This window comes from Cokeromyces recurvatus (genome assembly GCF_025118155.1).
Source record: "Cokeromyces recurvatus strain NRRL 2243 chromosome Unknown BX663scaffold_16, whole genome shotgun sequence".
Taxonomy (NCBI): Eukaryota; Fungi; Mucoromycota; class Mucoromycetes; order Mucorales; family Mucoraceae; genus Cokeromyces; species Cokeromyces recurvatus.
Window position 1 is genome coordinate 69,196 of NW_026251402.1, and position 26,858 is coordinate 96,053.

General features: G+C 30.5%; 11 protein-coding genes across 11 annotated transcripts; 3 read left to right on the forward strand and 8 right to left on the reverse strand.

Annotated features, from left to right (window-relative positions):
* The first annotated feature begins 17 nt into the window (after positions 1-17).
* On the forward strand, positions 18-734 carry BX663DRAFT_512472 (uncharacterized protein). Its single transcript, XM_051528011.1, has one exon. The coding sequence runs from the start codon at positions 56-58 to the stop codon at positions 557-559; it is 504 nt and encodes a 167-aa protein (XP_051381787.1). The 5' UTR covers positions 18-55; the 3' UTR covers positions 560-734.
* A 681-nt stretch (positions 735-1,415) lies between these two features.
* BX663DRAFT_89188 (pyridoxal phosphate-dependent transferase) lies at positions 1,416-3,801 on the reverse strand. The gene is made up of 4 exons (XM_051532346.1): positions 3,389-3,801; positions 3,059-3,283; positions 1,783-2,936; positions 1,416-1,673 (listed from the first exon to the last, which is right to left on the reverse strand). The coding sequence occupies exons 1-4, from the start codon at positions 3,612-3,614 to the stop codon at positions 1,632-1,634; spliced, it is 1,647 nt and encodes a 548-aa protein (XP_051381788.1). The 5' UTR covers positions 3,615-3,801; the 3' UTR covers positions 1,416-1,631.
* A 252-nt stretch (positions 3,802-4,053) lies between these two features.
* Positions 4,054-5,101, reverse strand: BX663DRAFT_512475 (uncharacterized protein). The gene is made up of 2 exons (XM_051528012.1): positions 4,172-5,101; positions 4,054-4,088 (listed from the first exon to the last, which is right to left on the reverse strand). The coding sequence occupies exon 1, from the start codon at positions 4,754-4,756 to the stop codon at positions 4,547-4,549; it is 210 nt and encodes a 69-aa protein (XP_051381789.1). The 5' UTR covers positions 4,757-5,101; the 3' UTR covers positions 4,054-4,088; positions 4,172-4,546.
* A 1,992-nt stretch (positions 5,102-7,093) lies between these two features.
* Positions 7,094-8,601, reverse strand: BX663DRAFT_512479 (Sec20-domain-containing protein). The gene is made up of 5 exons (XM_051528013.1): positions 8,367-8,601; positions 8,188-8,279; positions 7,967-8,125; positions 7,796-7,911; positions 7,094-7,726 (listed from the first exon to the last, which is right to left on the reverse strand). The coding sequence occupies exons 1-5, from the start codon at positions 8,523-8,525 to the stop codon at positions 7,281-7,283; spliced, it is 972 nt and encodes a 323-aa protein (XP_051381790.1). The 5' UTR covers positions 8,526-8,601; the 3' UTR covers positions 7,094-7,280.
* Positions 8,602-10,060: 1,459 nt separating this feature from the next.
* Positions 10,061-10,291, reverse strand: BX663DRAFT_436437 (uncharacterized protein; the record flags this gene model as incomplete). The annotated part of the gene is made up of 1 exon (XM_051523180.1): positions 10,061-10,291. A coding segment is annotated over one exon (231 nt), but the record flags the coding sequence as incomplete, so codon positions are not given.
* Positions 10,292-11,198: 907 nt separating this feature from the next.
* BX663DRAFT_89301 (HD domain-containing protein) lies at positions 11,199-12,375 on the forward strand. The gene is made up of 7 exons (XM_051532347.1): positions 11,199-11,289; positions 11,340-11,461; positions 11,519-11,564; positions 11,634-11,690; positions 11,753-11,915; positions 11,990-12,125; positions 12,282-12,375. Exons 1-6 carry the CDS (start codon positions 11,224-11,226, stop codon positions 12,112-12,114), a joined length of 579 nt encoding a protein of 192 aa, XP_051381792.1. The 5' UTR covers positions 11,199-11,223; the 3' UTR covers positions 12,115-12,125; positions 12,282-12,375.
* On the reverse strand, positions 12,278-13,150 carry BX663DRAFT_474323 (uncharacterized protein; the record flags this gene model as incomplete). Its single annotated transcript, XM_051524222.1, has 3 exons — positions 12,992-13,150; positions 12,763-12,864; positions 12,278-12,701 (listed from the first exon to the last, which is right to left on the reverse strand). The coding sequence occupies exons 1-3, from the start codon at positions 13,066-13,068 to the stop codon at positions 12,278-12,280; spliced, it is 603 nt and encodes a 200-aa protein (XP_051381793.1). The 5' UTR covers positions 13,069-13,150.
* A 2,883-nt stretch (positions 13,151-16,033) lies between these two features.
* BX663DRAFT_512489 (uncharacterized protein) lies at positions 16,034-16,969 on the forward strand. Its single transcript, XM_051528014.1, has one exon. It carries the CDS (start codon positions 16,045-16,047, stop codon positions 16,882-16,884), a length of 840 nt encoding a protein of 279 aa, XP_051381794.1. The 5' UTR covers positions 16,034-16,044; the 3' UTR covers positions 16,885-16,969.
* A 120-nt stretch (positions 16,970-17,089) lies between these two features.
* On the reverse strand, positions 17,090-17,813 carry BX663DRAFT_512490 (Homocysteine S-methyltransferase). The gene has a single exon (XM_051528015.1). It carries the CDS (start codon positions 17,666-17,668, stop codon positions 17,156-17,158), a length of 513 nt encoding a protein of 170 aa, XP_051381795.1. The 5' UTR covers positions 17,669-17,813; the 3' UTR covers positions 17,090-17,155.
* A 3,928-nt stretch (positions 17,814-21,741) lies between these two features.
* Positions 21,742-22,875, reverse strand: BX663DRAFT_436409 (Gti1/Pac2 family-domain-containing protein; the record flags this gene model as incomplete). The annotated part of the gene is made up of 2 exons (XM_051523178.1): positions 21,742-22,253; positions 22,710-22,875. The coding sequence occupies 2 exons, from the start codon at positions 22,873-22,875 to the stop codon at positions 21,742-21,744; spliced, it is 678 nt and encodes a 225-aa protein (XP_051381796.1).
* A 1,450-nt stretch (positions 22,876-24,325) lies between these two features.
* On the reverse strand, positions 24,326-26,716 carry BX663DRAFT_543749 (hsp60-like protein; the record flags this gene model as incomplete). Its single annotated transcript, XM_051530856.1, has 4 exons — positions 24,326-25,658; positions 25,733-25,955; positions 26,118-26,402; positions 26,616-26,716. 4 exons carry the CDS (start codon positions 26,714-26,716, stop codon positions 24,450-24,452), a joined length of 1,818 nt encoding a protein of 605 aa, XP_051381797.1. The 3' UTR covers positions 24,326-24,449.
* Positions 26,717-26,858: the final 142 nt, after the last annotated feature.

Consider the following 26,858-nt stretch of genomic DNA (forward strand, 5'->3'; position numbering starts at 1 on the left):
TTCTTCTTCTTTTTTTTTTTCCTATTTTTAAATAAATAAAAAAAAAGCAACATATATGACAGACCCATCATTAGCACCACATAATCATTCTTCAACAAGTTGTTATTCAGTATTTGAAGGTGGAAATGAAAGAAGAAGAAGCAGTTGCTGCACATTTTGTGACACTATAATCCCGCCTTTAAATCCACTTGAGTATCAAACAATGTCATTAACACCTCCTCTTGATACTGTTTATTATGAATCGGATGAAAACCAGCCCTTTTCATGTATATACCTCTTAAACTTATTCTTAGCCCCAGATATGTCTCGATACTTTACGGAAACAAGTATTTCAGATGATGTGTATAGTTTACCTGTTCACCTTCAAAGATTAATTTGTGAAGCAAGAATGGAAGCTTTGGTATCTAATGAAAATAAAGAACGTCCAGCATTAAAAAGATTAGAAAAAGTAAGAGCTTATATACAAACTGTTGCTCATCATGATACAGAGGCTATTATCAAAACTTTGCATGAGCTTATTCAAAATGAAGATGAACTATCAAATATCTTGGGTGAATAAGTTATAATAACACACAGAATATTTTTTCTCTCTGTAATATAATATATCTATGCACATATATACACACGCACGCACACACACAGTATATATACGTTTATTGTAACAGCAGTCAGTTACTTGTAAAATAAAGCCATAATTTTGTTATGTAATGTAAAAAAAAAAAAAAAAAAAAAAAAAAAAAAAAAAAAAAAAGAAATGCTCTCTTCATACTATTTTTCTTTATCCATAAGAATTGCTGCCAGTTATTATTTGCATCTTATAAAGTTCAACTCCTTTTCTTTTCATCAATTTTTCGTCATTAATTTTATATGATGTATCTGCTACTTTATCTATCTGTAAATTTATACTCCTCTTTAGATATCATAGATTGTAATTGGTTATTTGTTCAATTAATTGCATAAAATTGACCTTTTTATATATATATATTTGTATGTTCTTTTGTATACATATTCTGTGCTGCTGTCGTCTATTTATTATTGATGTAGAATATCATGATTCTCCTATAACAGACAGTAGTCATCATTATCATTCTACTTGCCTTATATATGTAAGTTTAATATTATCTTGATAAAATTGACCTGCTTATAGTAATGAATACTACTACGAATTGGGAAGAACTAAAAAAAAAAAAAAAAAAAAAACTATATGATTGATTTAAGGTCTTTTGTATGTGTGTGTGTATTTTATCAATAAAATACTACAATGTATTACAGAACATTTATTCTGCCTTAAAACAACTACCTATTCATTATTTTTTTTTTTTTTTTTTAAAAAAAAACATCAACTTACTAGATAGAAATAAGAATGTAATTATTTTTTCTTCTTCTTTTATGTAAAAACTCATTTTGAGTTACTACTTGTAATAATAATTTTCTTTTTCTTCTCTTTTTATTATAAATAAAGTTGCAAACATGGTCAGATAAAGTTATACAAGAGTAGTACAGAGTAATACAAACTCAAGCTTTATTGCTGAGTTTATTTACACAAATAATTATTGTTATCATAATTGAAGAGAGAGTTTTCCGTTACTCTGTATCTAAATTTAACTCTCCCCCCTTTTTTTAGTAAAACATTACATTACATTGTTAACATAAATTGAATTACTGAGAAAAGGCTTTTTTTTTGTGATTATGTTTATTAAGTAAATAAAATATATAAGAATAATAAATGGTACTGTCCGACTGTATTGTGTGTGTTTTTTTTTATTGAACAGTATTGCTTACAATTTGCTCGTTTTCAATCATTTTATTATCAAGACCAAGCTGCTTATCAGTCCACATAGGAGTAGATTCAATAGCATTTTCAACACCTACACCAGCACAACCACCTTGAGCAGTCCAATCTTCAACACGCTTGAAATTATAACGAGACCAAATTTTATCCAGAGAATAAACAAGTTCATCAATCATGGGACTAGTATGACCGGGAGTAGGAGTGATACGAAGACGTTCCTCACCTACAGGAACTGTAGGATAATTAATGCTTTGAACATAAATATCATGTTCTGATAAGAGTTCATCAGAGGCTAACTTTGCAGCCTCAGCATCACCCAAAAGGACAGGAACGATATGTGAAGGATTAGGAATAACAGGAATACCAATGTCACTTAAACGAGCCTTAACAGTACGTGTATTCAATTGTTGCATATGACGTTCAACACTGGAATTTTTAAGGTATTTGACAGACTCCATAGCACCTGAAACAACAGCAGGTGGAAGTGAAGTGGTAAAGATAAAACCAGGTGCATAAGAACGAATCATGTCAACCAAAGAAGCGGAACCAGCAATATAACCACCAACAACACCGTAAGCTTTACCTAAGGTGCCAGTAAAGATATCAATTTCATCTAAAATACTACCATTACCCATTGTAGGATTTGTAGCATTCAAGTCATAATCAAGATGTTCAGCTACACCAGCGCCACGAGGACCATACATACCAACGGCGTGTACTTCATCTAAAAAGGTAATAGCACCATATTTTTTCGCTAAATTAACAATCTCGCGAATGGGACCAATAGAACCACACATAGAGTAAACAGATTCAAAAGCAATAATTTTTGGGACACTAGGATCGACAGACTGTAATAGATCTTCAAGATGAGCCATATCATTATGGCGGAAAATTTTCTTGGCTGCACCAGAATGACGAATTCCCTGGATCATAGAAGCATGATTTAATGCATCAGAGAAAATAACACATCCAGGTAATTTAGAAGCAAGTGTAGAGAGAGTAGCATCATTAGCTACATAACAAGAAGAGAACACAAGTGCTCCTTCTGTATGATGAAGATCAGCTAGTTCAGACTCAAGACGCAAATGAAGATCAGCATTTCCTGCGATATTACGAGTACCACCAGCACCAGCACCATATCTATCTAAAGTGCGCCTAAAATCATTGTAATAAAAAAAAAAAAGAAAAAAAATTAGTTTGCTTTCCTTTCTCTCACTTTATACACGTACTTCATTGTATCAGTTAAGACAGGACTCCTTCCCATACCTAAATAATCATTTGCACACCAAACAGTAACCTCATCCGTAACACGAGCAGTATGAGCGCGAGGGAACTTTTGAGCTAAACGATTGATATTATTAAAGTAACGGTAACTTTTGTCTCTATGTTTCTTATCCAATTCCTCTTGGTAAAAGCTTTCATAGTCAAAATGTTTTTTTGTCTGATGTGAAACAGGAATAGCGGAGATGGGTCCCTGGCTATGGTTGTTCACTATAAAAGGATTAGGGGGAAAAAAATGGTATTTAGTTTAAACACCGAAAATGAAAACAAACACTATTTATACAAGTCTATGTGTATTATATTTATATATTTTACCAGCAGTTGCTCTTAAAGGCTTTGAAGGATTTTGGGATACAGTTTGAGTAGTTGAAAGAGATCGACGTTGAATAGCCTTACTCATAACAGGACATTGTTTAGCCTTTAACATTAAAGGATTTGCAGATCGACTGGTACCCGCAGTAGTAAGTTGACGGAGAGAGGATGCAGAAGCCACGTGAATAAATGGGCAGGATTTTTTAGCTTGTAATAAAGCAATCTCCATTTTGAATATTAAAATAAAATTTAAAAAAAAAAAGAAGCTGACAAGTGTTTAGAAATAAAGAGGGGTGTTTTATTATTGAACTTTTCTTTTCTTCTTTTTTTATATATAAATTAAAAAAAAAGAAGAAAGTAGAAAATAAATGTAAGAAATAGTTAAAGAAAAGGAAAAGAGAGAAAGGGAAAAAAAAAGTTTTTTTTTATGTGTGGGGAAGAATTTTTTTTATTGATTGTAAAAGTATTTAATTTCAGACAAGTTTAAGCCAATCATTTTATTTTTAATAATTCATTTTTGATACGAATTAAAATGAATTTATTTGTGAAAAAAAAAAATTAATAAGCACAAAGTAGGCTTGTAACACTTAGATATGCTGTTGTATTGTCCTAGTCAGTTCACTTTCCTAAAAAAAAATATAAGGTAATACGACAACCATTTTATTAGTTGAGAACTAGGAAAAGAAAACATACCATCTATTTCGTAAAAAAAAAAAAAAAAAAAAAAAAAAATGATATAGGCAGTAGATCAACGGATACACTAATAAAAAAGCTACTTCTTGATAGGTCTTAGGTTTCTTGAAGGAAAAGTGCATTCAAGATATAAGTGATAGGATGAATATTTGAATATTTTTTTTTCAAGAACAGAACTTAGGTTTATGACCGGGTGATCAACTAATGAATTAATGTAAAGCACAATCTCACTTGCTGGGGAAGTATAAGAAGATAAATATATTTATAGGAATTGGCTTACAAGCAAAGAAGACTTTAGATCAAGGACTTGAGCAAAGTTTTTATTTTATTTTCAAATGTATTAGCAAGAACTTGTTTAAACAAATACCTATCAGACAAAACAAAAAAGCATAAATATCGGAAGCATTGAGTTGCGAAAGAAGCGTTTTGATAATTTATACAATACATTTATAAATTGACAAAAGTTAATTAGATATAAGATGTGTATTTACATGTGATAATTGAAGAGCTTAGAATAAGAACTGTTGTACTAACTGGATATAAACAAATTCTTGTCTTATAGGATGTATGACCAAATAGGTTGAAGATTGAGAAGAGCACTAAAGGAAAATAAAAATAAAAATTGACGAAGAATGCAATTATTTTGACATGCCTTTGATTGCTAAAGAGTTTCATCATTTAAACAAGTGATGACTGAGTTATATTTCATCTGATACTGAACCATTTATGTGTACTAACAATAGACTGTAAGTATACAACAATAGAATCCACCTCCATTAACTTCTATTATAGATATGATATGTTTTATGGTAGAATTCTATGATATCCTAAAAAAAAAAACAGCTATTAGAAATTGTGTTATTCCTGTTGATAACCAGATTTAACTGTTCTTATCTTTTCGGTTAAAAAAAAATAGTCAAGGTCAAAATTAATCAAGATATATGACAAGAGATAGAAATAAAAATTATACTATCAAATTCAGTTATCGAACCAATCAATTATTATTTTTTTTTTTTTTTTTTTGATAGGGTGAAGAAGTGGAGGAGGTATCCTATCATGTACCAAATAAACAATTCATTTTTATGAAGGATGATACCGATAATTAGCAAACAGTAAATCCAAGTAGATGCATTCTTGGGGGATCTCTAAGCTTACGTTGAGATAAAAGGTTCAAAAGAAGGAAGAGTGGATCCTCAATTGATCTAGACAAGTTCAATGAATGTGTATGTGTATGTAGACATTCAGTGACATGAGATCGACTAAGATAAGTGTACGGATGACAAAAATAATAATATGGCTATACTTACCCTACCACCAGGTAATCAGTCAAAACGTCATCAAATGATACAGTCATGTACACTATAGAGCATAGGCAGCCAAAGTGTTGAATTAATGATAAGGGAAGGTCGGCAAGTGCTAACTAGTTTCAAGTTGTAACTATTTCGTAGTTGTATAAGTCTCTGTTCAAGAATTTTCGACAATTACTTTCAAGTGTTTGTTTAAAATAGTTGTAGATTCTGTAGCACAAAGTCGCTAATTTATGATATATAAACTTATACCATTGGGTGTTCATATATTTGTTATATTTGCACATAATAGTAAATAATTTCATAACATATGAAATAAAGTTAAAAGCTAGAGTCAAACTATTCATAGAGTTGGTATTAATACAAATACAGTTATAAATAATTTTAGAGCTAAATCTAAGGTATCACTAATCTTAATTTAGCTGTCAAATCAAATATAAATAAGTATTATATAAGTTTAACTTGATATAAAATAAATTAACAAATATAATAAAAATCAATGTAAATCTTTTTAAGCCTTTTTCAATCAACCTAATCCCTTCTTCTGCATGCTATCTTTCTTTTACTTTTTTTTTTTTTTTAATTTGTTACTATCTTGACAAAAGTCATTTTTATCAAGGATTATTCCAAATTTTCTTTTAGCTTTTACCAATTGGTATACTAGATTACTTTTTGAGACTTTGTGCACTTTTTCTTTAATAAAATTTCTCCCTGAAATGGAGTATAGCATCACTAGAGTTAGATCAGTTTGTGTGTGCGTGCGTGCGTGTGTGTTATAATGGCATTAGGTAGGGTGTATGTGTGATTAGTGATGAAATATTCTAATGCAATCATGAGATCTAATGTTGGTTGATTGAGATAATTTACTGCAGAGTTTTCAGACAAAAAGAAAATGACATTGTTTGACAGCTTGCTTCCCAACAGAAACCCCTTTACTATTATCGTTGAACTCTCTTCAGAATAAAATATTTGAAAATCCTTTTTAGTGATAGTAACGAGGACAAGAGGAAGCAATGTCTCTGTAAGGATTGTAGAGCAGAATATGCATACTGTATGAGTCTTCTTGGCATAGAACCCCTTGATAAACTTCAATTAAAACTGGAGGCATTGTTTCAGCTAATTTCGTTTGTGATGCGTAATAAAGGATGTCTGATCCGCCATTCAGCTTACACTACAGTGTAACTATTTTCTGGATCAGTTTTCATTTACAAAGGAAATATAATGTAATAGTAGAAGGCAAGTACAATATCTTTATATAAACAGTAAACTGACATTACCAACTAAAGAGCGAACAATCAAATTTATGATGGCAATCTCATTTAGCAAGAGGCTTACTCATATAATCTATTCCAGGTTTCCATTATCAAAGATAAAGTAACATGGTCAGTATTCTCATCTATAATTGAATAAATTTATTAAATAATATTGATTTGTATACAACCAAAACTAATTCTATACATTATTATGCTAAGGAGACGTTTTTTTTTTTCTAGATTCAAAATCTTTAGTTACATTATGCATATATATGTTGGATAGATAGATTCTCTATTAAGACAGACTTTGACCTTTTGTCAAACAAGGACAAAAACACTTCCAAATCAATAAAGAAAAAGATTCTTCTCAAAATCATCTGTATAAGAATATAATTTACACATAAACTATATGTCATTACTTGTAGAGTTAAAACAAAAAAGAAAAATTTATATATGCAGCTATTTCTGTTATACGTTGTAATAACAACGAATGTACAAGTCAAGCTTATTAGGCTATCAAGTCATGTTTATCAATTACTATTATGAATGAATTATTATTACCAAAAAAAAAATAACTGGATTTATACGTATACTTCTTATAACTATTATTGATATACATATATAAGCAGATTGTTTAAATGATTATGCATTTACGATTGCTGGAGATACAGTTTCAATAAGGAATTCAATAGGTGAAACAGTAGCGGTAGCATCCAACAAGACTGTTTGTGTTGATTGAAATAATGAAGTAGTCGTTTTCGTTACTAAACGCTCTTTCGATTTACTAATGGTTTCAGTCTTAACAGTTGTGATTAAAGAGGATGTAACTGTATAAATTTTAGTTGCAATCTTTCTATTCTTCTTTCTTTGAGTCAACCATGAAATCCAGGAGATTCCAACATCCCAAGTGCGTTTTTTAATAATATAAAACACTACGGAACAAAAGAATATTAAACCAAATAAAAGTAAAAGTCGATCAAACCAGTCTGAATTCTCTAATTGAGTAATGACTCTTTTGGAAATATGAACTAAAGAACCTAAATTTTGATATTCGTTATAAGTGGAAGATAGAGTCTTTGATGATTCAGCTAAAATAAAAATAAAGCCATTGTATGACATATTAGAATGGCTATTTTTGATTTGTTATAATTTATTACCCAGCATGCCGGCTGAAATTGAACTTTTTTCTAATTCTTGCTGCATAAGAGCACTTGTTCTTTTTAATGCTTCTGTCACATCAGAAGAGGCGCGTAACAATGCATCATCATGTTGGCTAATTTATGTTATTAATTATAAAGAAGCTTTAAGTTTAAATGAGATTCTTGTACCTCTTTCGAATTCCTCTCTGCTTTAATTCATATTGTTCTGTGAAAGTTTTACCATTTGCTCTATTTCCTATACCAAATAATTCTTCTCGATTTCTCTTTTCCTGATCATTTACTCTTTTCCTAGAACTTAATATTGCTTGACGTGAAGTAATTTGCAATCTAATAATAATAATAAAATATAAATAACAATATACTAAAGTCTTGACATAATTTGTATTTACTGTTTTAACTGGTTCTCATATTCACCTAATCTGTTTAAAATATTCATTTTTGAAGCTTCTGTATCCTCTTCTTCTGCTATTTGTTTAATATACTGTTATACGTATATATTTAATTAAAACTGTTTTTTTTTTTATTTTTTCTGCACGAAATTATTTAATTTATATGTATACATGAATACCTCAGTTTCCTGTTCTAAGTCTCTAATAGTTGACTTGACAAGTTCTGCTAATTCTTTTTGAACTAGTATGGAATCAACATGTTGTAATCTTTCGATTTGTCTTTGACATTCAGCTGTAAATCGACTAAGGGATCTGAATTTAGTCTCAACTGTGTTCATTTCTAGTTTAATACTGGAGGGAAAAAAAATAAAATAAAAAATAAATATGAAGTCATCTCGTGGGGGGGAGAATTTTTTTTTTTTTTTGATATTTCGAGTTCAGTTGTTGGACACCTTTATTATTATTATTATTAAGAAAGAAAAAGAAATAATACTCTTTTATAACAATAAAAAAAAAGGATATAAAATAAACTAAACCATTCTTTTTATTAACACAAAAAAATGGAATTCTTTTATTTTTTTTTCCTTTCAAGTATTCTATTTTATAGTTAATAAATGTGTTGTGAATATCCATTATTTAATGATTTTTATATTTTATAATAAAATTACAAATCATAGTGGCTTAGAAAAAAAATTTGATAGAATTGCATATGAGGCTGTAGTTAGAATATGATTATAGTTTTTTTTTTTTTTTTTTTTTTCCTTCCTACATTTTAACACTTCATTAATTACTACCACCCCCCATTCTATTCAATGAGTGATAAACTTACCCGTATTGCTATTGTCAGTGCTGACAAGTGTAAGCCTAAGAAGTGTAGACAAGAATGGTAGCTATATATATATATTAGTCGTTGGATTTAATTAGTTGATTATTATTAACATCTTTTTTTTTTGTACTGTATAGTAAACGTTCTTGTCCCGTTAATCGTATGGGTATGTAATAGATTAGTAACAGTTTTATCCTCTAGTTTTTTTTTTCTATAACTAAATTAAACATTGTTTATTTCTATAGGTAAGCTTTGTATCGAAGTTGAACCCACTTCCAAGATTGCTTTCATCTCTGAAGAACTCTGTATTGGTTGTGGTATTTGTGTAAAGAAATGCCCCTTTGGCGCTATTCATATTATCAATTTACCTACCAATCTCGAAGGCGAAGTCACACATCGTTACTCTGCTAATTCTTTCAAACTTCATCGTTTACCTGTTCCTCGTCCTGGTCAAGTATTGGGTTTAGTAGGAACTAACGGTATTGGTAAATCAACTGCTTTAAAAATTCTTTCCGGTAAGATGAAACCCAATTTGGGTAAATTCGACGCACCTCCTGATTGGCAAGATATTTTAAAGTATTTCCGTGGTTCTGAATTGCAAAATTATTTCACAAAGATTTTGGAAGATAATTTGAAGGCGATTATTAAACCTCAATATGTAGATCATATTCCTAAGGTTGTTAGCGGTAAAGTACACCAACTCTTGACAGATAAGCATGAACGCAACAACTTTGAAGAAATGATTGATATGTTGGATTTGAAGGACGTTTTGAATCGTGAAGTAGGACAACTTTCTGGTGGTGAATTGCAAAGATTTGCTATTGCTGTCGTTGCTGTTCAAAAGGCAGATGTTTATATGTTTGATGAACCTTCTTCTTACTTGGATGTAAAGCAACGTTTGAATGCTGCTCGTGTCATTCGTTCTCTTCTTTCTTCAGATACTTACATTATTTGTGTTGAACACGATTTGTCTGTTTTAGATTATCTTTCAGATTATGTATGTATTCTTTATGGTAGACCTTCTGCTTATGGTGTCGTCACTCTTCCTTACTCTGTGCGTGAAGGTATCAATATCTTCTTGGATGGTAACATTCCTACAGAAAATTTGCGTTTCCGTGAAGAATCCTTAACCTTTAAGATTGCTGAAACTGCAACTGAAGGATCAGTCGCAAAGGCAAATTCATACAAGTATCCTAAAATGCAAAAGGTCCTTGGTGATTTCAAATTGGATGTTGAAGCAGGTGAATTCCAAGATTCAGAAATTATTGTCATGTTGGGTCAAAATGGTACTGGTAAATCTACATTTATTCGTCTTTTAGCTGGTCTTTTGAAACCTGATGGTGAAGGTCAAGTTCCTACTCTTAATGTTTCTTATAAACCTCAAAAGATTTCTCCTAAATTTAAGGGTACCGTTCGTATGTTATTCTTGAAGAAGATTAAGGGCGCTTTCTTGAACCCTCAATTCAACACTGATGTTATTAAACCATTGAATATTGAAAACATCATTGATCAAGAAGTGATGCATTTGTCTGGTGGTGAATTGCAACGTGTTGCCATCATTCTTGCTTTGGGTCAACCTGCAGATATTTATCTTATTGATGAACCTTCTGCCTATCTTGATTCCGAACAACGTATTATCGCTGCTAAAGTAATTAAACGTTTCATTATTCACTTTAAGAGAACTGCTTTCATTGTAGAACACGATTTTATTATGGCTACTTATCTTGCTGATCGTGTTGTTGTCTATGACGGTACTCCTTCTGTTCATGCCACTGCTAATACTCCTCAATCTTTGTTGACCGGTATGAATAAATTCTTGGCTTCTCTTGAAATTACCTTCCGTCGTGATCCTTCCAACTATAGACCTAGAATCAACAAGCTTGATTCTCAACTTGATCAAGAACAAAAGGCTTCTGGTAATTACTTTTTCATGGAAAACTAATTTAGACCTTCATTTCTACCTTTTTACCATTTCTTTTTATATATATAATTTCTGTTTTTTTTATTGACTTTAATTCCAATTCGTTGCCCCTTCTTTTTTATTAAAAAAATAAAATGAAATAAATGATACTTTGTAATACAACGCATTTTTGACAACTGTGTTAATATGAAAGTGTTTCACTTTTTTGAGAAATAAAATAAAATTTCCCTGTGTTTATGTCAAAAATTATTTCTGCTCTTTTTTTTTTTTTTTTTCATTTATTTAGTAAATGAAGATGGCACAATCAAATCCCACTAATGTAATTCGTTTTCTACATGTTATTGAAAACTTGAAAGTAAGAAATGAAGTTTTTATTATTATTATAAAAGATTAATTTTGTTATAGAGAACTAAACGAACTGGATGGTTGGATAATGGCATTCAACAAGCTGAATCTATTTCTGATCACATGCATCGCATGGGTGTTATGGCCATGCTTGTCAATGATCCATCTATTAATAGAGAAAAGTAATTATATATAAAAGAGGGAAGAGGAAATGGTCATTTATTTATTTTATGATTTAGATGTATAAAAATGGCTATTGTTCATGATCTTGCTGAAGCTGTTGTGGTATGGATTCATTTGAAAACGAACATTATCTACATGTATTCTTATTATTATATATTGACTCCAATATAGGGTGATATTACACCTCATGCTGGTGTCAGTAAAGAAGAAAAATTCAGGTTGGAAAAGGTACATCTCAATATATATATATATATATAACGTAGCATATAAATAATGTAATATGACGTTAGAATGCTATGGATGGTTTCAAAGAATCTTTAGGAAATACAGAGACCGCAAAAGAAATTGTTGATTTATGGCTTGAATATGAGGATGCAAAGACACCGGAAGCATTATTTGTTAAAGATTTGGATAAATTTGAAATGATTGTACAAGCTTTGGAATATGAAAAATGTATGTTTTTTTTTTACATATTATACACGTGTGCAAGATTCAAGTGTCTTATTAAATCCTTTATTTTTTTTTAGCGGATAAGAAAAAGTTGCAAGGCTTTTTTGATTCCACCAAGGGTAAATTTCAACATCCTGCTGTTAAGGCTTGGGCTGAAGCATTATATAAAGAAAGAGAAGAAGTATTGAAACAATTAGATTAAATAAAAAAAAAGTAAAATTAAAAAGCAAATATTTAATATGTAAACACTATAAAGAAAACAAAAAGGGGAGGGGGAAGAAGGAATGGGAGATATAGTATTTATCTACATGAATTGGAATAAATGTTTATTTATTTTTTTTTTTTCATTCAAAAAAAAAATTAAATTAGATCTTTTGCATAGCAGCAATATCTACAGATTGAACATAATCTTCCAAATCTTGAATGGCATCAGTCAAGTCATCCATCATAACCTTATCATCTTCAACAACACAGTTGATTTGAAGCTTCTTGATACCATAACCAATGGCAACAAGTTGGTGACCACCCCAAAGGAGACCATCCATGTTGATAGCCTTGACAGCAGCAGTCAATTCATCCATGTTGGTTTCATCATCCCAAGGCTTAACTTCGAGGGTGACGGTGGTCTTAGCAATAGGCTTAGGCTTAGCGGCCTTCTTGGCATTGTATTCAGCAAGACGTTGAGCCTTGAGCTTTTCAGCTTCTTCATCAACTTCTTCATCATCAGAACCGAAAAGATCAATATCATCTTCTTCTTCAGCAGCAGGTGCAGCTTCCTTAGCAGCGGGCCTAAAAACAAAAAAAATACTTAGTTTTTTTTATTCTTTAGAAAAAAAAACAAATAACTTACTTGACTTCAGCGAACCACTTGTTGACATTAACGAATTCAGCAGCAGGAGCAGAACCTAAAGCAGCAGCAACAGTGGAATCGGCATCAGTAGCCTTATCGTTACTATGAAAAAAGAATAATTAGTGCTAAGCCACAAAGATTGAAAAGAGGCCAACTTTGTTTTCATTGTTGACATTGAAAGACGGTTTCTTTTTTTTAAAAAAAAATAAAATAAAAAATAATAACATACGAAGCAATATATTTGTTTTCAGCAAGAACAGCTTCGAGGATGTGAAGGGCCAAAGGAAGTTCCAAAGTAACAGACATTGTTAAAGATGTATATAGATGCAAAAGGAAGAAATTTTTGATGAAGTTTCTTCTATTAAAATTTTTTTATTATTTTTTTTTTGTTAAATTTAAACCAATCAAATTCTTAGAAAATTCAAAGTGAATAAAATGTAATCTCTTTAATACAACTCAATAATGGAACCATTATAATACACACAACAGTTTTTTATTTTTATTTTTCTGCTGAATTATTCCGTGGAACCTAAATTAGTGTCTATGATTCTAACGATATATACATTTAATACATAAAGATGTATATAGTGTAGACCATTGTCAGTCAAATCATAAGCCACAATTTTAAACGCGTTCATCAGAAAGTAACTATTTTAATACAGAATAATGCAGCTATGGACAAAGATATTTATTAAGCCCAAATAAGAAAAAAAGAAAAAGGCAAGGAAGAGATAGTTGGATCTACACAAGATTAAAATGTGAATGTACTTATTAAACTAAGAGAAGAAAGTTAAACATATTATTATGATTTTTATTGATCTATCTGTTTTCACTGTTAGCCGCAATCATCTCTATACATGTTTTAGTTTGATTTAATTGGCTACTTGAAGAATCTATAATATGACAAATAAGACGAGTTAGTTTGCAATTGTTACATTTTATATATTATATTAAAATAATATTACATAATAATGTAACCTTTTTTTTTTTTTTTGATAAAAGATATTATACGAGTGAGCTCCCCCCTCCGTTAAACAGAAATGGATTTAGATTACAAATCTATTTTTATTAGCCTTTCATTGTACCTTTTTTTTTTGTATTCACTGGAAAGCATTACAGCCTATTTTAAACAACAGTCAATGTAAGTTTGGAGGAGCAAAGTAAAGTTAGTGATACATTATTGGAAACTATAAATTTGCCTACCAATAATACTACGCATCACACAATTTAGACTATGATCAGTAGCAATCGTGTTTATAATAAAATCCACATTCTATTTTACGCTATTTGCCAACTTGAAGTAGTACTACTCAGCTTGCTTAATAATAAAGTCAAGCCACATTCAAAAGAAAATTACCTTACTGTGTAACTTACTATCTATCCTTATGTAATTTTTCATTACTTGAAGTTAGTTGTAGCAAATATGAAACCAACAAACTAGATTGATTTTAATTTCTTCTTTTACCAATTGTTCAAAGAGAAGAGGATAAACCTAACGATGATGTCATTACATTCAATACCTTTTACATTATATCTATCGAGTATCTACAGTAAATGCCAAATATGAATAAAATCGTATATCTTTGTTTACTGCTAAATATTTTTATTTTATTTTATTTTGCAGATTGCATTTTCGCGTAAAACAAAACAAAAAAAAAAAACCTTTTATCTAAAAGAAGAACAATTCAATGCTATAAAAAGAATTTTCTAAAAATAATTTTTTTAAAGAAAAAAAAATTGCATTAAATTTTTCAAGTGTTTTTTTTTTTCAGGAAAAAATAAATCATATCTGATATGATTGCTCATCCTTTTTTTTTATATATATATACTTTATTAAAAAAGCTTAAAAAAAAAAAAAAAAAAAAAAAGAATAAAAAAAAATCATTATTTTGCAATTGCAATTGCTTTCAACAAAAAGAAATAAAACTCGTAAAAATTCAGTTCTTTATTTTTTTTAAAAAAAAAAACTATTTTTAGATTTGTTAAACCTTTTTTCAAAAAAATAAAAAAAAACCTGCAGACTGTCAAAGAATAAAGTATATTAGTTTCACATCTAACAATGAAATATAAGAAAGGGGAGGAAAGTTAATCAAAATAAAAAATAAAAAAAAAATTGATTCAAAGAGATTTATTTTATAAATTCCTTTTTATTACTTGCAAAAAAAAAAAAAAAAAAAAAAAAAAAAAAAAAAAAAAAAAGATTATTAAATAGAAGGGTGAAAGAAAGAAAATAGTTTACAGTGAAAACTCAATACAAAAATATGATTGGACAGATTCTCTTTACCCTCCCCCCCTTTTACATACATATTTATTTATAAATTAAATCTTTTTTGTACCTGGTTTACTATCTAAAACGTGCTTTACTAAAATATTTTATTTTACCAGATATATAAATTATTATGGTTGCGGGGAATTATTTTTTTTTTATTAAACATATACCAACGCTAACACTTGTATCTAAAGCATATGATGTTGTATTTGAGTTTTGCATACCGACTTTGAGCTACCGATTTTATGTAAATATTTATTTTTAAACTTTTTTTTTTTTTTTTTTTTTTTTTGTTTTATATATTTAACATGAAAAGATTTTTTTATTTATTTTTTTATTTATTTATATAGATGCTACTTCTTTTTCCTTTTCTTATTTCTTTTTAGCTCTATTTACTTTCATATATATTATTATTAAAAGAAGAAAACAAAAAAAAAAGAAAAGAAAAATAGAGGATAGAAATAGAGACTTGTTTAAATAGATATAATAAAAGTAATTCATCCTCAATTGGCTTAAATACCTTAAGTGTCGTGCATGCATCGATTTTTTTTATAATAATTCATGTTTCCTAAACAACCAAATGAAACTTTGGATAGTATCACTACTGATATCGATAAGTTTGAATTGAATCAGAATAATGATGATAATGATAACTTTTATCCAAGAAAGTTAACTCAGCCGAATCCTGTTACAGGCCTATCGGTAGATGAAATTTTGATAAAATATCAAAATAACCCACAGTTGTTAAATCAGATACTTGCTGCAAAAGCTCAAGAAGATCAGGTAAACTAAATAAATGATGCATTCATTTAGATATTTTTTTTAGTAAATTATAATAGAGGAAAGCTTCTGAAAAATGGTATCAAGCTGAACAAGCCCGTTTACAAACAAAATTTATTGAATATGAATTAAATCGACATCAAGAGAACATTCAAGGCCAACCATTAAGTAAATATTCCTCTCTTTTATATAGTATATCCAGTCTAAACTTTATAGTCATAGATCATCCTTTTATGAACACTCAGAAACAAGATTATTCTCCTTTTATCTTAACTGGGCCATATTATCATCATCATCAATTAAATTCTCCTCCAACTCATACTTCTTCTTCCTTTCATACCAATCGTACTGTCTCTTCCTTACCAATAACTAACTTTTCTTATGGAAATGACTTGCAGCAACCACAACCACAACCACAACAAGACTCTGTTAGTATTGCTTCTTCTTCTCCTTCTATTGGCTTTATGTCTCCTCCTAGCTTTGGCTTATATAATCAAGATCAACATGGGATACTTTCTTCTTCTTCAAAAGAGATAAATCAACCCTTCTGTTCATTTACTAATATTGTGTCTGCTCCTATTGTTCCTTCTAACGTATCTGATACCAATAAGAGTCAAACAACATCTGAATTAGCTACACCTATCTCTATTAATAACACCAAATCAGTAAAGAGAAGGAAATCAGGAAAGACAGGTCATATTCATCGAACTTTATCATACGAAAGTGTAATGAGTCTAACAGATTTTAATGTAAATATAAATACGAAACGAAACAATTCTCTCTCTCCTACGCTCCCTTCTCCACTTCCCCGTTCTCTACCTTCTCAACCTTTGGATCATGATAAAGTAATGGAAGCACTCAGAGCTAAATTACGAAAATCGTCGTCGCCATCTCAAGCACACAAATCAAAGCCATCTCTAGAGTCGACTCCACCACCACCACCACTACCGCCTCCTCCTCCAAACACAAATCCAACAACGGGCATCTTACTCTTAAATTTAAAGAATCGACGCCGTAAAGTGTCTATTACAAAACGTGGTAATAATGATTATGGTAGCAGTAGTAAGCCATAAACATGTATATATGTATATATATGTATATATGTGTATATACATGTATACATGTATATAATTCTCCTTTCCACTCATTCATTCTTTTTTTTTTTTTTTTTTTTTTTTTTTTTTTTTTTTATTTCTGTATACCTTATACACTCCTTATCCTACTATATATATATATATATATATATATATACATACATACATATACACGTATATATTCCCAAATTTTATTATGTATGATATATAAATGAATTATATACACTATTTTATTTATTTATTTATTTATTTATTTTTTCAAATTCTTTATATGTCTTATATGGGAAGGACGAGTACCACAACAACCACCTACTATGATACGTGGACCGTATTGTTTTATAAAGGTAGCCATCATAGAGCCAAAGGATGCCTCAGGTAATTTTGTAGTAGGATCCCAACTCTTTGTGATCATATCCCATTCTTCACCTCCGTCGGGATAAGCCAGGATGGCCTTTTGATGATGCTGAAGTGGTTGTGCAATCGTATGTAATAAAGCTGGAACAAATTTGGGTTTAGTACAATTAAAACCTAGAGCAAAGACGAGTTCCAAGTCAATTAAATCTTCAAGAGCCCTCAGCATAGGTGTTCCATCCGCTATGTCTTCACCTGAACGACATTGAAAGGAGACAGCGATAGGGGGTAGTAAGATTTTATCATCATCATCATCATCTGCTTCTTGACACGAGTAGTCCAAAATCAACTTTCGAATGGCTTGAACTTCTAAATAGGAAGGGATTGTTTCAAAAAGAATAAAGTCAACCATGGATGATGATGATGAGGATAAAAAGATGGCTAATCTATCTTTATGAAATTGAACAAGTCGGTTCAAAATGGTAGTAGTAGTAGTAGTAGTAGTAATATCATCTTCACTACCATAATAATCACCTGTATATTCAGCTCCATTAGCCAAGACTGCGCCATAACATCCAATCGATAGAGCTACAAGTCTTGGTTCAGTATCATGAGGATGAGCCTGTTGAAATTCTTTACGCGCTTCACATGCTAGTTCAATGCTCTTGCGCATTAATTCCTTTGCATCTTCTTCACTATAGTTTTCACTTAAAAATCCCTCCATAGAAGCTTGATAACTACAAGTTGTAATTATATTTGCACCTGCTTCATAATATGATTTATGGACAGACTTCACCTTAAATCGTTAGATGTATTTTTCTGTCTGTCTGTTTGTCTGTCTGTTATTCATTTTACTTTTATGTTACCTTAATTGCTTCAGGGTCTTCCTCAAGACACTTTGCTGACCATAACTTTCCTTTCATTGTTGTAAGACAAGCCTTAAAACGAATAAAAAAAAAAAGAAAAAGAAATACACATTTACCTGATAAATCTTTTCCAAAACCTCTTTCAAGTTGTGTGGCCAAACCACCATCTAATAATAACGGAAAAGGGAACTGAATAGAAGACATTAATAATAATGATCGCGATATATTCTCCAAAAACAAAACAAAAAAGAAAAAATAAAAATAAAACAAGAAATGAGTACAAATAGAAATTTAGTTATTAGAAAGATTTTAAAAGTTTATTAAAAGATGAAGCATTTTATGATCATAGTGCATCAACTTAAACCATCAGGGTCCCCTTCCCATATACACACCCTTGTCCCTTAAAAATGAAATAATAGCCTTTTCTCCCTTTTTTTTTTTTGGAGAAAAAAACAAAACACCATATATAAAAAATTACTTTATTCATTAATAAAATAATTCATGAAAGGAGTAGATAAAGGTTTGATTTATTTTATTTTTATTTTTTTTTGTACAAAGATATTTGTAATCAGCATCCAAAGTAACATGTTTTCGGTCATGAAAGAGCTCCGGGTTAGCATGGAATGTAGTATGCTCATCATATAACAAATATGTGTACAAAAAAAATAAAAATAAAATGTCAAACTTTCTTACCATTTCATATTACGGGAAATAGAAAACTTAAAATATATACAAATATGTATATAACAAAAAGATAAAAAAAGACTTCAGTAAAAAAGAGAAAGGTACGATTTTATTAGCAACATGAATAAATGTACATAAGGACTACTCTTCTATCCTTCAACATCATAAATAATGAATCCTATTAAAGAATAAGGGTTAATTTGATTACAACAAAAAAAAAGGAATAAAATTGTAACAAGTACAAAGGAAATGAATTTAAATTGTAGATTATCAGACAAAGGGTAAAGAGCTGCATGGTTTATCGACATATCATTCTTTTCCGCCTGGGGCGGCAAAAGCATTCATCACGATACATTTATAAACATTCCTTTGTACTATGTCCTTTTTTAAAGAAAAAATATTTACCTTGAAAGAAAAGTAGAGAATAAAGAGAAAAGAATTATTAAGAAACAAAATGAATTTATTGAAAAGAAGGAAAAAAAAATTTTTTTTTTTCGAGATGAAAGTGACAGCTAAATTTGATTATGTAAAAAAAATAAGAAAAAAAATTTAATGAATTACTACTCGGTGACTGTGAAATTATTGTTATGCTGTAATTCGACGATATGGATTGATTATTACAACAATATACAATTCCTAACTCCTTTCTCTCTTTTTGTATTGTTATTGTTATTATTGTTATTATTGTTATTATTATTGTTATTATTATTGTTATTATTATTATTGTTATTAATACTATTACTATTACTATAACTGCTACTATCACTATCACTATTACTATTATTTTTTAATAAATGAGTGATATATGATTTAGTAGTAGCAATTAATTTATTTAAATAAAATAAATATGCATTAAAATAGATTGAAGATATGAGAGGGTACAATGAAGACTGCAAACGCATTTTATAAGATAAATAAGGAAAGGAGGCGTATGATAGTATTTACATATAAAGGTTATACCTACAGTACATAATTTATATTACTAAAAGTCATTAATAAAATAAGCTCGGTAGTTTTGTTATTTAAAAAGTTCTATTCCATTTTATTAGTTATAAATAAAGGAATATTCCTTTATAAAAAAGTATATAACTTTAGATCAACTTTATCTTCTTCGGAATATCTCCCGATTCATTTCTTTCTTTCTTTTTTTTTTTTCCTGCAGCAGTAATGAAATTTAGGAGATTGATTCTTATTAAGCAAATATATGGTATATAATAATAACTACTTTATTCTCAGGAGGTGTAGTATGTATGTATGTATGTATGTATATGATTATATACATAACATTATAAATATACACATATATATTTATTAAAAGCACAAACAGAATAAAATGATATGACTTGGTTAGTTGTAATTGTAGTGGTAGTGGTAGTGGTAGTGGTAGTGGTAGTGGCAGTGGTAGTGGTAGTGGTAGTGGTAGTGGTAGTGGTAGTGGTAGTGGTAGTGGTAGTGGTAGTGGTAGTGGTAGTGGTAGTGGTAGTGGTAGTGGTAGTGGTTATTGGTTAGTGATAGTGATAGTGATAGTGATAGTGATAGTGATAGTGATAGTGATAGTGATAGTGATAGTGGTAGTGATAGTGGTAGTGATAGTGGTAGTGATAGTGGTAGTGATAGTGGTAGTGATAGTAATAGTAATAGTGGTAGTAGTGGTAGTAGTGGTAGTGGTATATACATCATAAATAGACATATATACTACATCTTTTTGTCTGCATAATAAGTGGGAGTATATTTATTATTTTAACATGAGTGGCTCCATTCCGAGTTCCGGACCGTTCTGCGTATCGTCGTACATGGACGATGATGATTGTGGAAGAGTCATTCCGTTTCGAAACAATGGAACAATAGTGCTAGTAGAAGAAGAATGGGTATTTGTTAAAGGCTGTTGTTGTTGTTGTTGTTGTTGTTGTAATTGCTGTTGTCTTTGAAAATAATAATTCCCGCCATAAAAATGATGATGATTATTATTGTTATTATTAGGGTGTTGTTGAATTAAATTAGGATCGTTATTTAACTTATTCGTCGTTGTATTAGCACCGCTATGAGGATAATGATGATGGGTTGGCATTCCCATAGGTTGAAAAAAATGTGGAGTATTTGTATTTGTATTTGTGTTTGTAGTGGTAGTGGTAGTAGGACCACCACCACCACTACTACTACTACTACTAGTAGCAGAAGCAGAAGCAGAAGAAGTAGTAGTAGTAGTAGCAGAAGTAGCAGAAGTAGGTGCAGTTATGGTAGTCATAGCTTTAGTTGCTGCTGTATCATTGGCATCTTGTTTTATTATACTTGTGTTTAAGGGATGTACTGGATTTAAAAGTTGACCTATATTTGGACTACTAGAAGAAAAGACTTGTGTAGTAGTAGAATCGTTTATCTCAGTCTTTATGCGATCGTCATTTCCATAAATGTTAACTTCGGGAATCATATGAGGATGAATAGAAGTCGTTGGAGTTCTATTGTCGGTCATTGTATGATTTGACATCATATCAAAACTATTACGACCATATCTGGGAATAGAACCTGATGAACTAGATGACAGAGAATAGTGTCGTGATTGCTGAGAGAATGAATGTCGAACAGGTGATAACATGGGTGTATTTGGCGATGAACTCATACTAGAAGGGGAAGGTAAAGGAGGGAATCCAGTAGGATTGTTATTAGCTGTCGTATGTTGATTATACATAGTAGGTATAGTTTGACTGCTATAATAGGCAGCAGATAAACTATTCGAATATTTGTTGGGGTTATTCGTATCTTCTATATCGAGACGTTGAGCAAGGGATGAAGCAGGTGTTGTATAAATAAATTGTTGAGAAGAACTATCAGGTCGACCTAAAGCAGTAGTAGGATAGCTATTATTAGGAGCACGAAGTGAACTCATTGACATACTGCGAAGAGGATGAATACGTCTATCATCTATTATCAACAAAATCTAATTAATACATATCAACTTTTTAATTGTATATAAATATATACCAGCTGTCAAAGTAGTTTCATTTTGATCAAAAGAAGGTTCAACCATTGGAGGTATTCTAAAGTTTTGTTTGACGAGTAAATCTGGAGAAATTTCAAGACTTGCTAATTCTGGAACAGAAGAAGGAGTACGTAACTTATTTGCAATAATATCACTAGGAAGATAATAAGAAATTAAATGCTGTGGTACGCCATTGACGATGATAGACATTGTCTTCTTTATTAAACCGTCTTTTCGAAAACGATAAGAATCGGAAAGACTACCGACCAATCTACGTTCACGACTACGATCAGTTGATATACCACCCATTGCTGATTGATCTGCACTATAACTTCTTTGTCTTGCATCATGACTTGAAATAGATAATTTTTTATCTCCTGGAACTCGTTTATCAAGTTCTCGATAAATTAAAAAATTACCAAGAATACGAGAAGGACTCCAAACAAGTCCATCTGTCCATCGTTTAATACCTAAAATAAAGAATATTCATTATTTCTTTCTTTCTTGACTCCTTATCCTGACTCCTTTTTTTTTTTATTTTTTTTTTTCACAAATTAGTATTCAGCTTGTTTCGCATTTTTTTTTTTTTTTTTTTTTTTTTTTTTTTTTTTTTTTAAAAAAAGAAAATTATGTTGCTGTCATAAATATGGAAACTTTTCCCCTTATCTATAACTCATTTCTTTTTATTACCTTTCCTCATTCTCCTCTCTCTCTCTCTCCCCCCACTACCATTTTTTTTTATTGTTTTTTCTCCTTCTAACTCCCCCACTCACACAAGCACTCACACACACACACACTTGGAACATACATGTATATATATACATACATACATCAACCCCGCTTTCACTATTACTACTAACACACACACACGCATAATAATATGAAAACCCTTGTCTTTTAAGGAAAAAAAAAAGATAGAAATTTACCTGATTCTCGTTCGTCAAATACAAAGACTGAGCCAGATCGTATCATTCGTCTTTCCTTTTCTTGTAATCTTCTACAAACTCGTGGAATTAAACCTCTTCTACAGCCTTCAAAAATAAGTAAAACATCTTGTGTAGTTTCTATGTAACCATGGAAAGTCTCTGTCATTTTTTATTTTATTTTATTTATTTTCTTGTTATCAATTATTAGCTCCTTATTTATTTTTTATGCTACCAAAAAAATAAATAAAAAACAATCTAAACTATTATTTTTTTCTTAAGTTATCAAACCTTTAATATTTTCTAGTAATAAAAGAACAAGTTCGAATATTTATTTAAAAAAAAAAAAAAAAAAACTTCAAGAATAATATATATACTTGAAAGGAAAAAAAAAAAAAAAAAAAAAAAAAAAAAAAAAAAAAAAAAAAAAAAAAAAAAGAACGAAAATAAAAAAGAAAATAAATAAAGGAAAAAAAAAATAAAAAAAAATTATGTTTGGTTGTACATACGTAAATAGACGCATTTACACTAAAAATTCTTCTATTTTTCCTTCACTATCTTTTATTATCTTTCCTTCTTTTTTTTTTAAAGTTAAATTAGGAAATATAATTTTTAATGTATACACCATGCCCTAAAAATCAATTATATTGTATTGAAACAACAACAATATAGCATGATAATTAAAAGGAATAATCTTTATGAGAATGACTCTCTTTTCCTTTCAAATTCAAACTCGGCGCAGGGGTTAGTTGCGGGAGATCTAACACACACAATACACACACAATACACAACAACACACACAAACGGCATATATACTGTATATTATATTTATATAACACTGAGCTTGAAAAAAAAAAACGATGATGCATATACAAATAAATGTGTATATATAAAAAAAAATAGAAAATATAATTACATATCTTTGGTTGATAATAATAAGCTTCAATTGTGTAAATGAAGAAGGAATTTATTTTAACTTAAAGTTTTCTACTATTGTTATAGTTTACCTTTTTTTTTTATAGCTGTCAACTTTATTATGTACAACAACTTTATTGAAATGAACATATTACTACTACTACTGCGATGTTGTTGTTGTTGTACATGAATATACAGCCTTGTTGTTGTAGTATCTCACGATAAGATAAACTGGTGAAACATGTATATTCATATTTATAGCATAATATATTTCCTATTTTTTTTTAACGAATAGAAACAATAAGATATAAAAATAAATTATGATAAACATTCATTTATTTATTTTTTATATGTATATTATTTTTTTATTGCTGTTGCCTTGTGTTAACAAATAACTCATCTTTTTGTTGTTGTACAAGCAGCAGTATTTTTTTTTTTTTTTTTTTTCCTGGCTGAATAATAATTTGAGTCCTAATAAAGAAAAAAAGCTTTTTTTAGTAAGGGAATTTATTAATATTTATGCATAAATAATGACAGTAACAAAAGAATTCAAAGGACTAAAAGGACTAAAAAGGTGAACTTTATTAAAGTAAAGACATTTTAGATTACATGACAGGCTGTTACACTTGTCCATTCTCTTTAACAATAAAGTTTGATTTGTATTTTTTTTTTTTTAATTCTTTTTATTAAGCTTTTTATTTTATTTATTTATTGTAAAAAATGGTAAAAAAAAATATTTATATATTTATATGATGATACAAAGTAAAGAAATTATTACAGCTTTGCTTGTCCGTCTTTCTTTCTCATTCTTTCTTTCTCTTATTATTATTACATCATGCCACCCATGCCACCCATACCACCCATAGGAGGCATGGCGGATTCCTTCTTGGGAGCATCAACAATCATACATTCAGTTGTGGTCAAAAGAGAAGCTACACCGGCAGCATCAACAAGAGCAGTACGAACAACCTTGGTAGGATCAATGATACCACGTTCAATCATATCAACATATTCATTTGTAGAGGCATCATAACCCCAGTTGATGTTACCTGATTTGTCTTCCAAGATCTTACCCGCTACAACAGATCCTTCACCACCTGCATTATCAACAATCGTTCTACAAGGTCGTTGAATGGCTTGACGAATGATGTTAATACCCAATTGTTGATCAAAGTTAGCTGCCTTCAAGTTATCAAGTGAATTGGCCGCCTTCAAGAGCGCAACACCACCACCGGGGACAATACCTTCTTCAACAGCGGCACGTGTAGCACAAAGTGCATCATCAAATCGATCCTTCTTTTCTCCTACCTCTACTTCAGATGCTCCACCCACACGAATCACCGCTACACCTCCAGAGAGTTTAGCAAGTCGTTCTTGAAGTTTCTCTCTTTCATAATCAGATGTACTAGGGTCTTCAATAGCTCCACGGATTTGTTCACATCGTTGTGCGATTGCATCCTTTGTTCCTGCTCCATTCAAAATCACCGTATCTTCTTTTGTGATCGTGACGGATCCGGTCGTACCAAAGAGATCTGGCGTAGCCTTATCTAATTTACTATCTAATTCATCTGAGAACACTGTAGATTCAGTCAACACCGCGAGATCTCCCAAGATGGACTTGCGATTATCACCAAAGCCTGGTGCCTTCACGGCAGCTACTTGGATTTGTCCACGTAACTTGTTCAAGATACAGGCTGCAAGGGCTTCACCATCTAAATCTTCTGCTACAATCAAGAGGGGTCGTCGTTGAGTAGCTGCGGCTTCAAGGGCGGGTAAGATATCATGAAGCATAGAAATCTTTTTCTCTGATAACAAAATCAAGGGCTTTTCAAATTCAACTTTTTGTGTCTTGGTATCTGTGATGAAATAAGGTGAAATGAAACCACGGTCAAAACGCATACCTTCTGTCACTTCCAATTCATCATCGATTGTCTTTCCTGCCTTGACCGTGATGACACCTTCCTTACCAACACGTTCCATAGCTTGTGCAATCATATTACCAACATGTTTATCACCATTAGCAGAGATGGTAGCAACCTATAAATGCATAAGAAGATATAAGTTTTTTTTTTATCAACAATGAATAAATATAGATCCATCCTATTTTATACCTGGGCAATTTCAGCAGAAGTAGTAATCACTTTGCTATGTGTCTTCAAAAAGTCAAGAACATGATCAACAGCAAGTTGAGCACCACGACGAAGATCTAATGGATTACAACCAGCTGCAACATTCTTGACACCTTCAGTAAAAATGGAACGAGCCAAAACAGTAGCAGTAGTTGTACCATCACCTGCAAGTTCATTTGTCTTACTAGCAACGTCTTGAACAAGTCTTTAGAAAACAAAACAAAAAAGTATAGATAACTATGTTAATAGGAATGTATTCATTTGTGTGTGTATTTTGCCTTTCCCCTTTCTCTCTCTCCCTCCCTCCCTCTCTCTCTCTCCCTCTCTCTCTTCGTCAACCATCCCATTCATATCTATAAAGTATTACCTAGCACCTAAATTTTCAAATTTATCTTCCAAAACAATAGACTTGGCAACAGTAACACCATCCTTAGTAATCTTGGGAGAACCATAAGGTTGCTCAATAAGAACGTTGCGACCCTTAGGACCGAGGGTAACGGCAACAGCTTTGGCAAGAACATCAACACCCTTTAAAAGAGCAGCACGACCTTCAACGCCAAATTTAATTTCTTTATGAGTAGAATAAAGACGGCTAAGAATGCCAGTAGTACTGCGAGTACGAGTGGTTGTTTGAAGTGCCTTTGTGAAAAGTCTATTCATATTCTATTATGTAAAAAAAGAAAGAAAGAAAAGCAAAGAAAAGAAAAGAAAAAGAAAAAGAAAATGAGTTTTATTTTATTTTTTTTATTTTGAATAGATGGGAGGGGGCCTGAAAAATAAATTTGACATCCAAAATCGCTCTTTTTTTTTTTTTTTTTTTTTTTTTTTTTTAGATTTCCTTTTTTTTTTTTTTTTTTTTTTTTACTTTTGAAATAGAGATGCAACAGTCACAGATGATAATACCTTTTTGGTTAAAGCAAACTTATGTGTAAGCCAATTAGACCAATAAGAAATAGTTTTAATCATGTTTTGGAATCAACTGGAAATTTCCTTCTTTCAGCAGCAACCTGATTCTGTCACAAAAGAAAGAAAAAAAAAACAAAAAAAAAAAAAGATAGATAGATAGATATTCTTTATTGTAAAAGGCCTTATTAATCAATTTGAACTT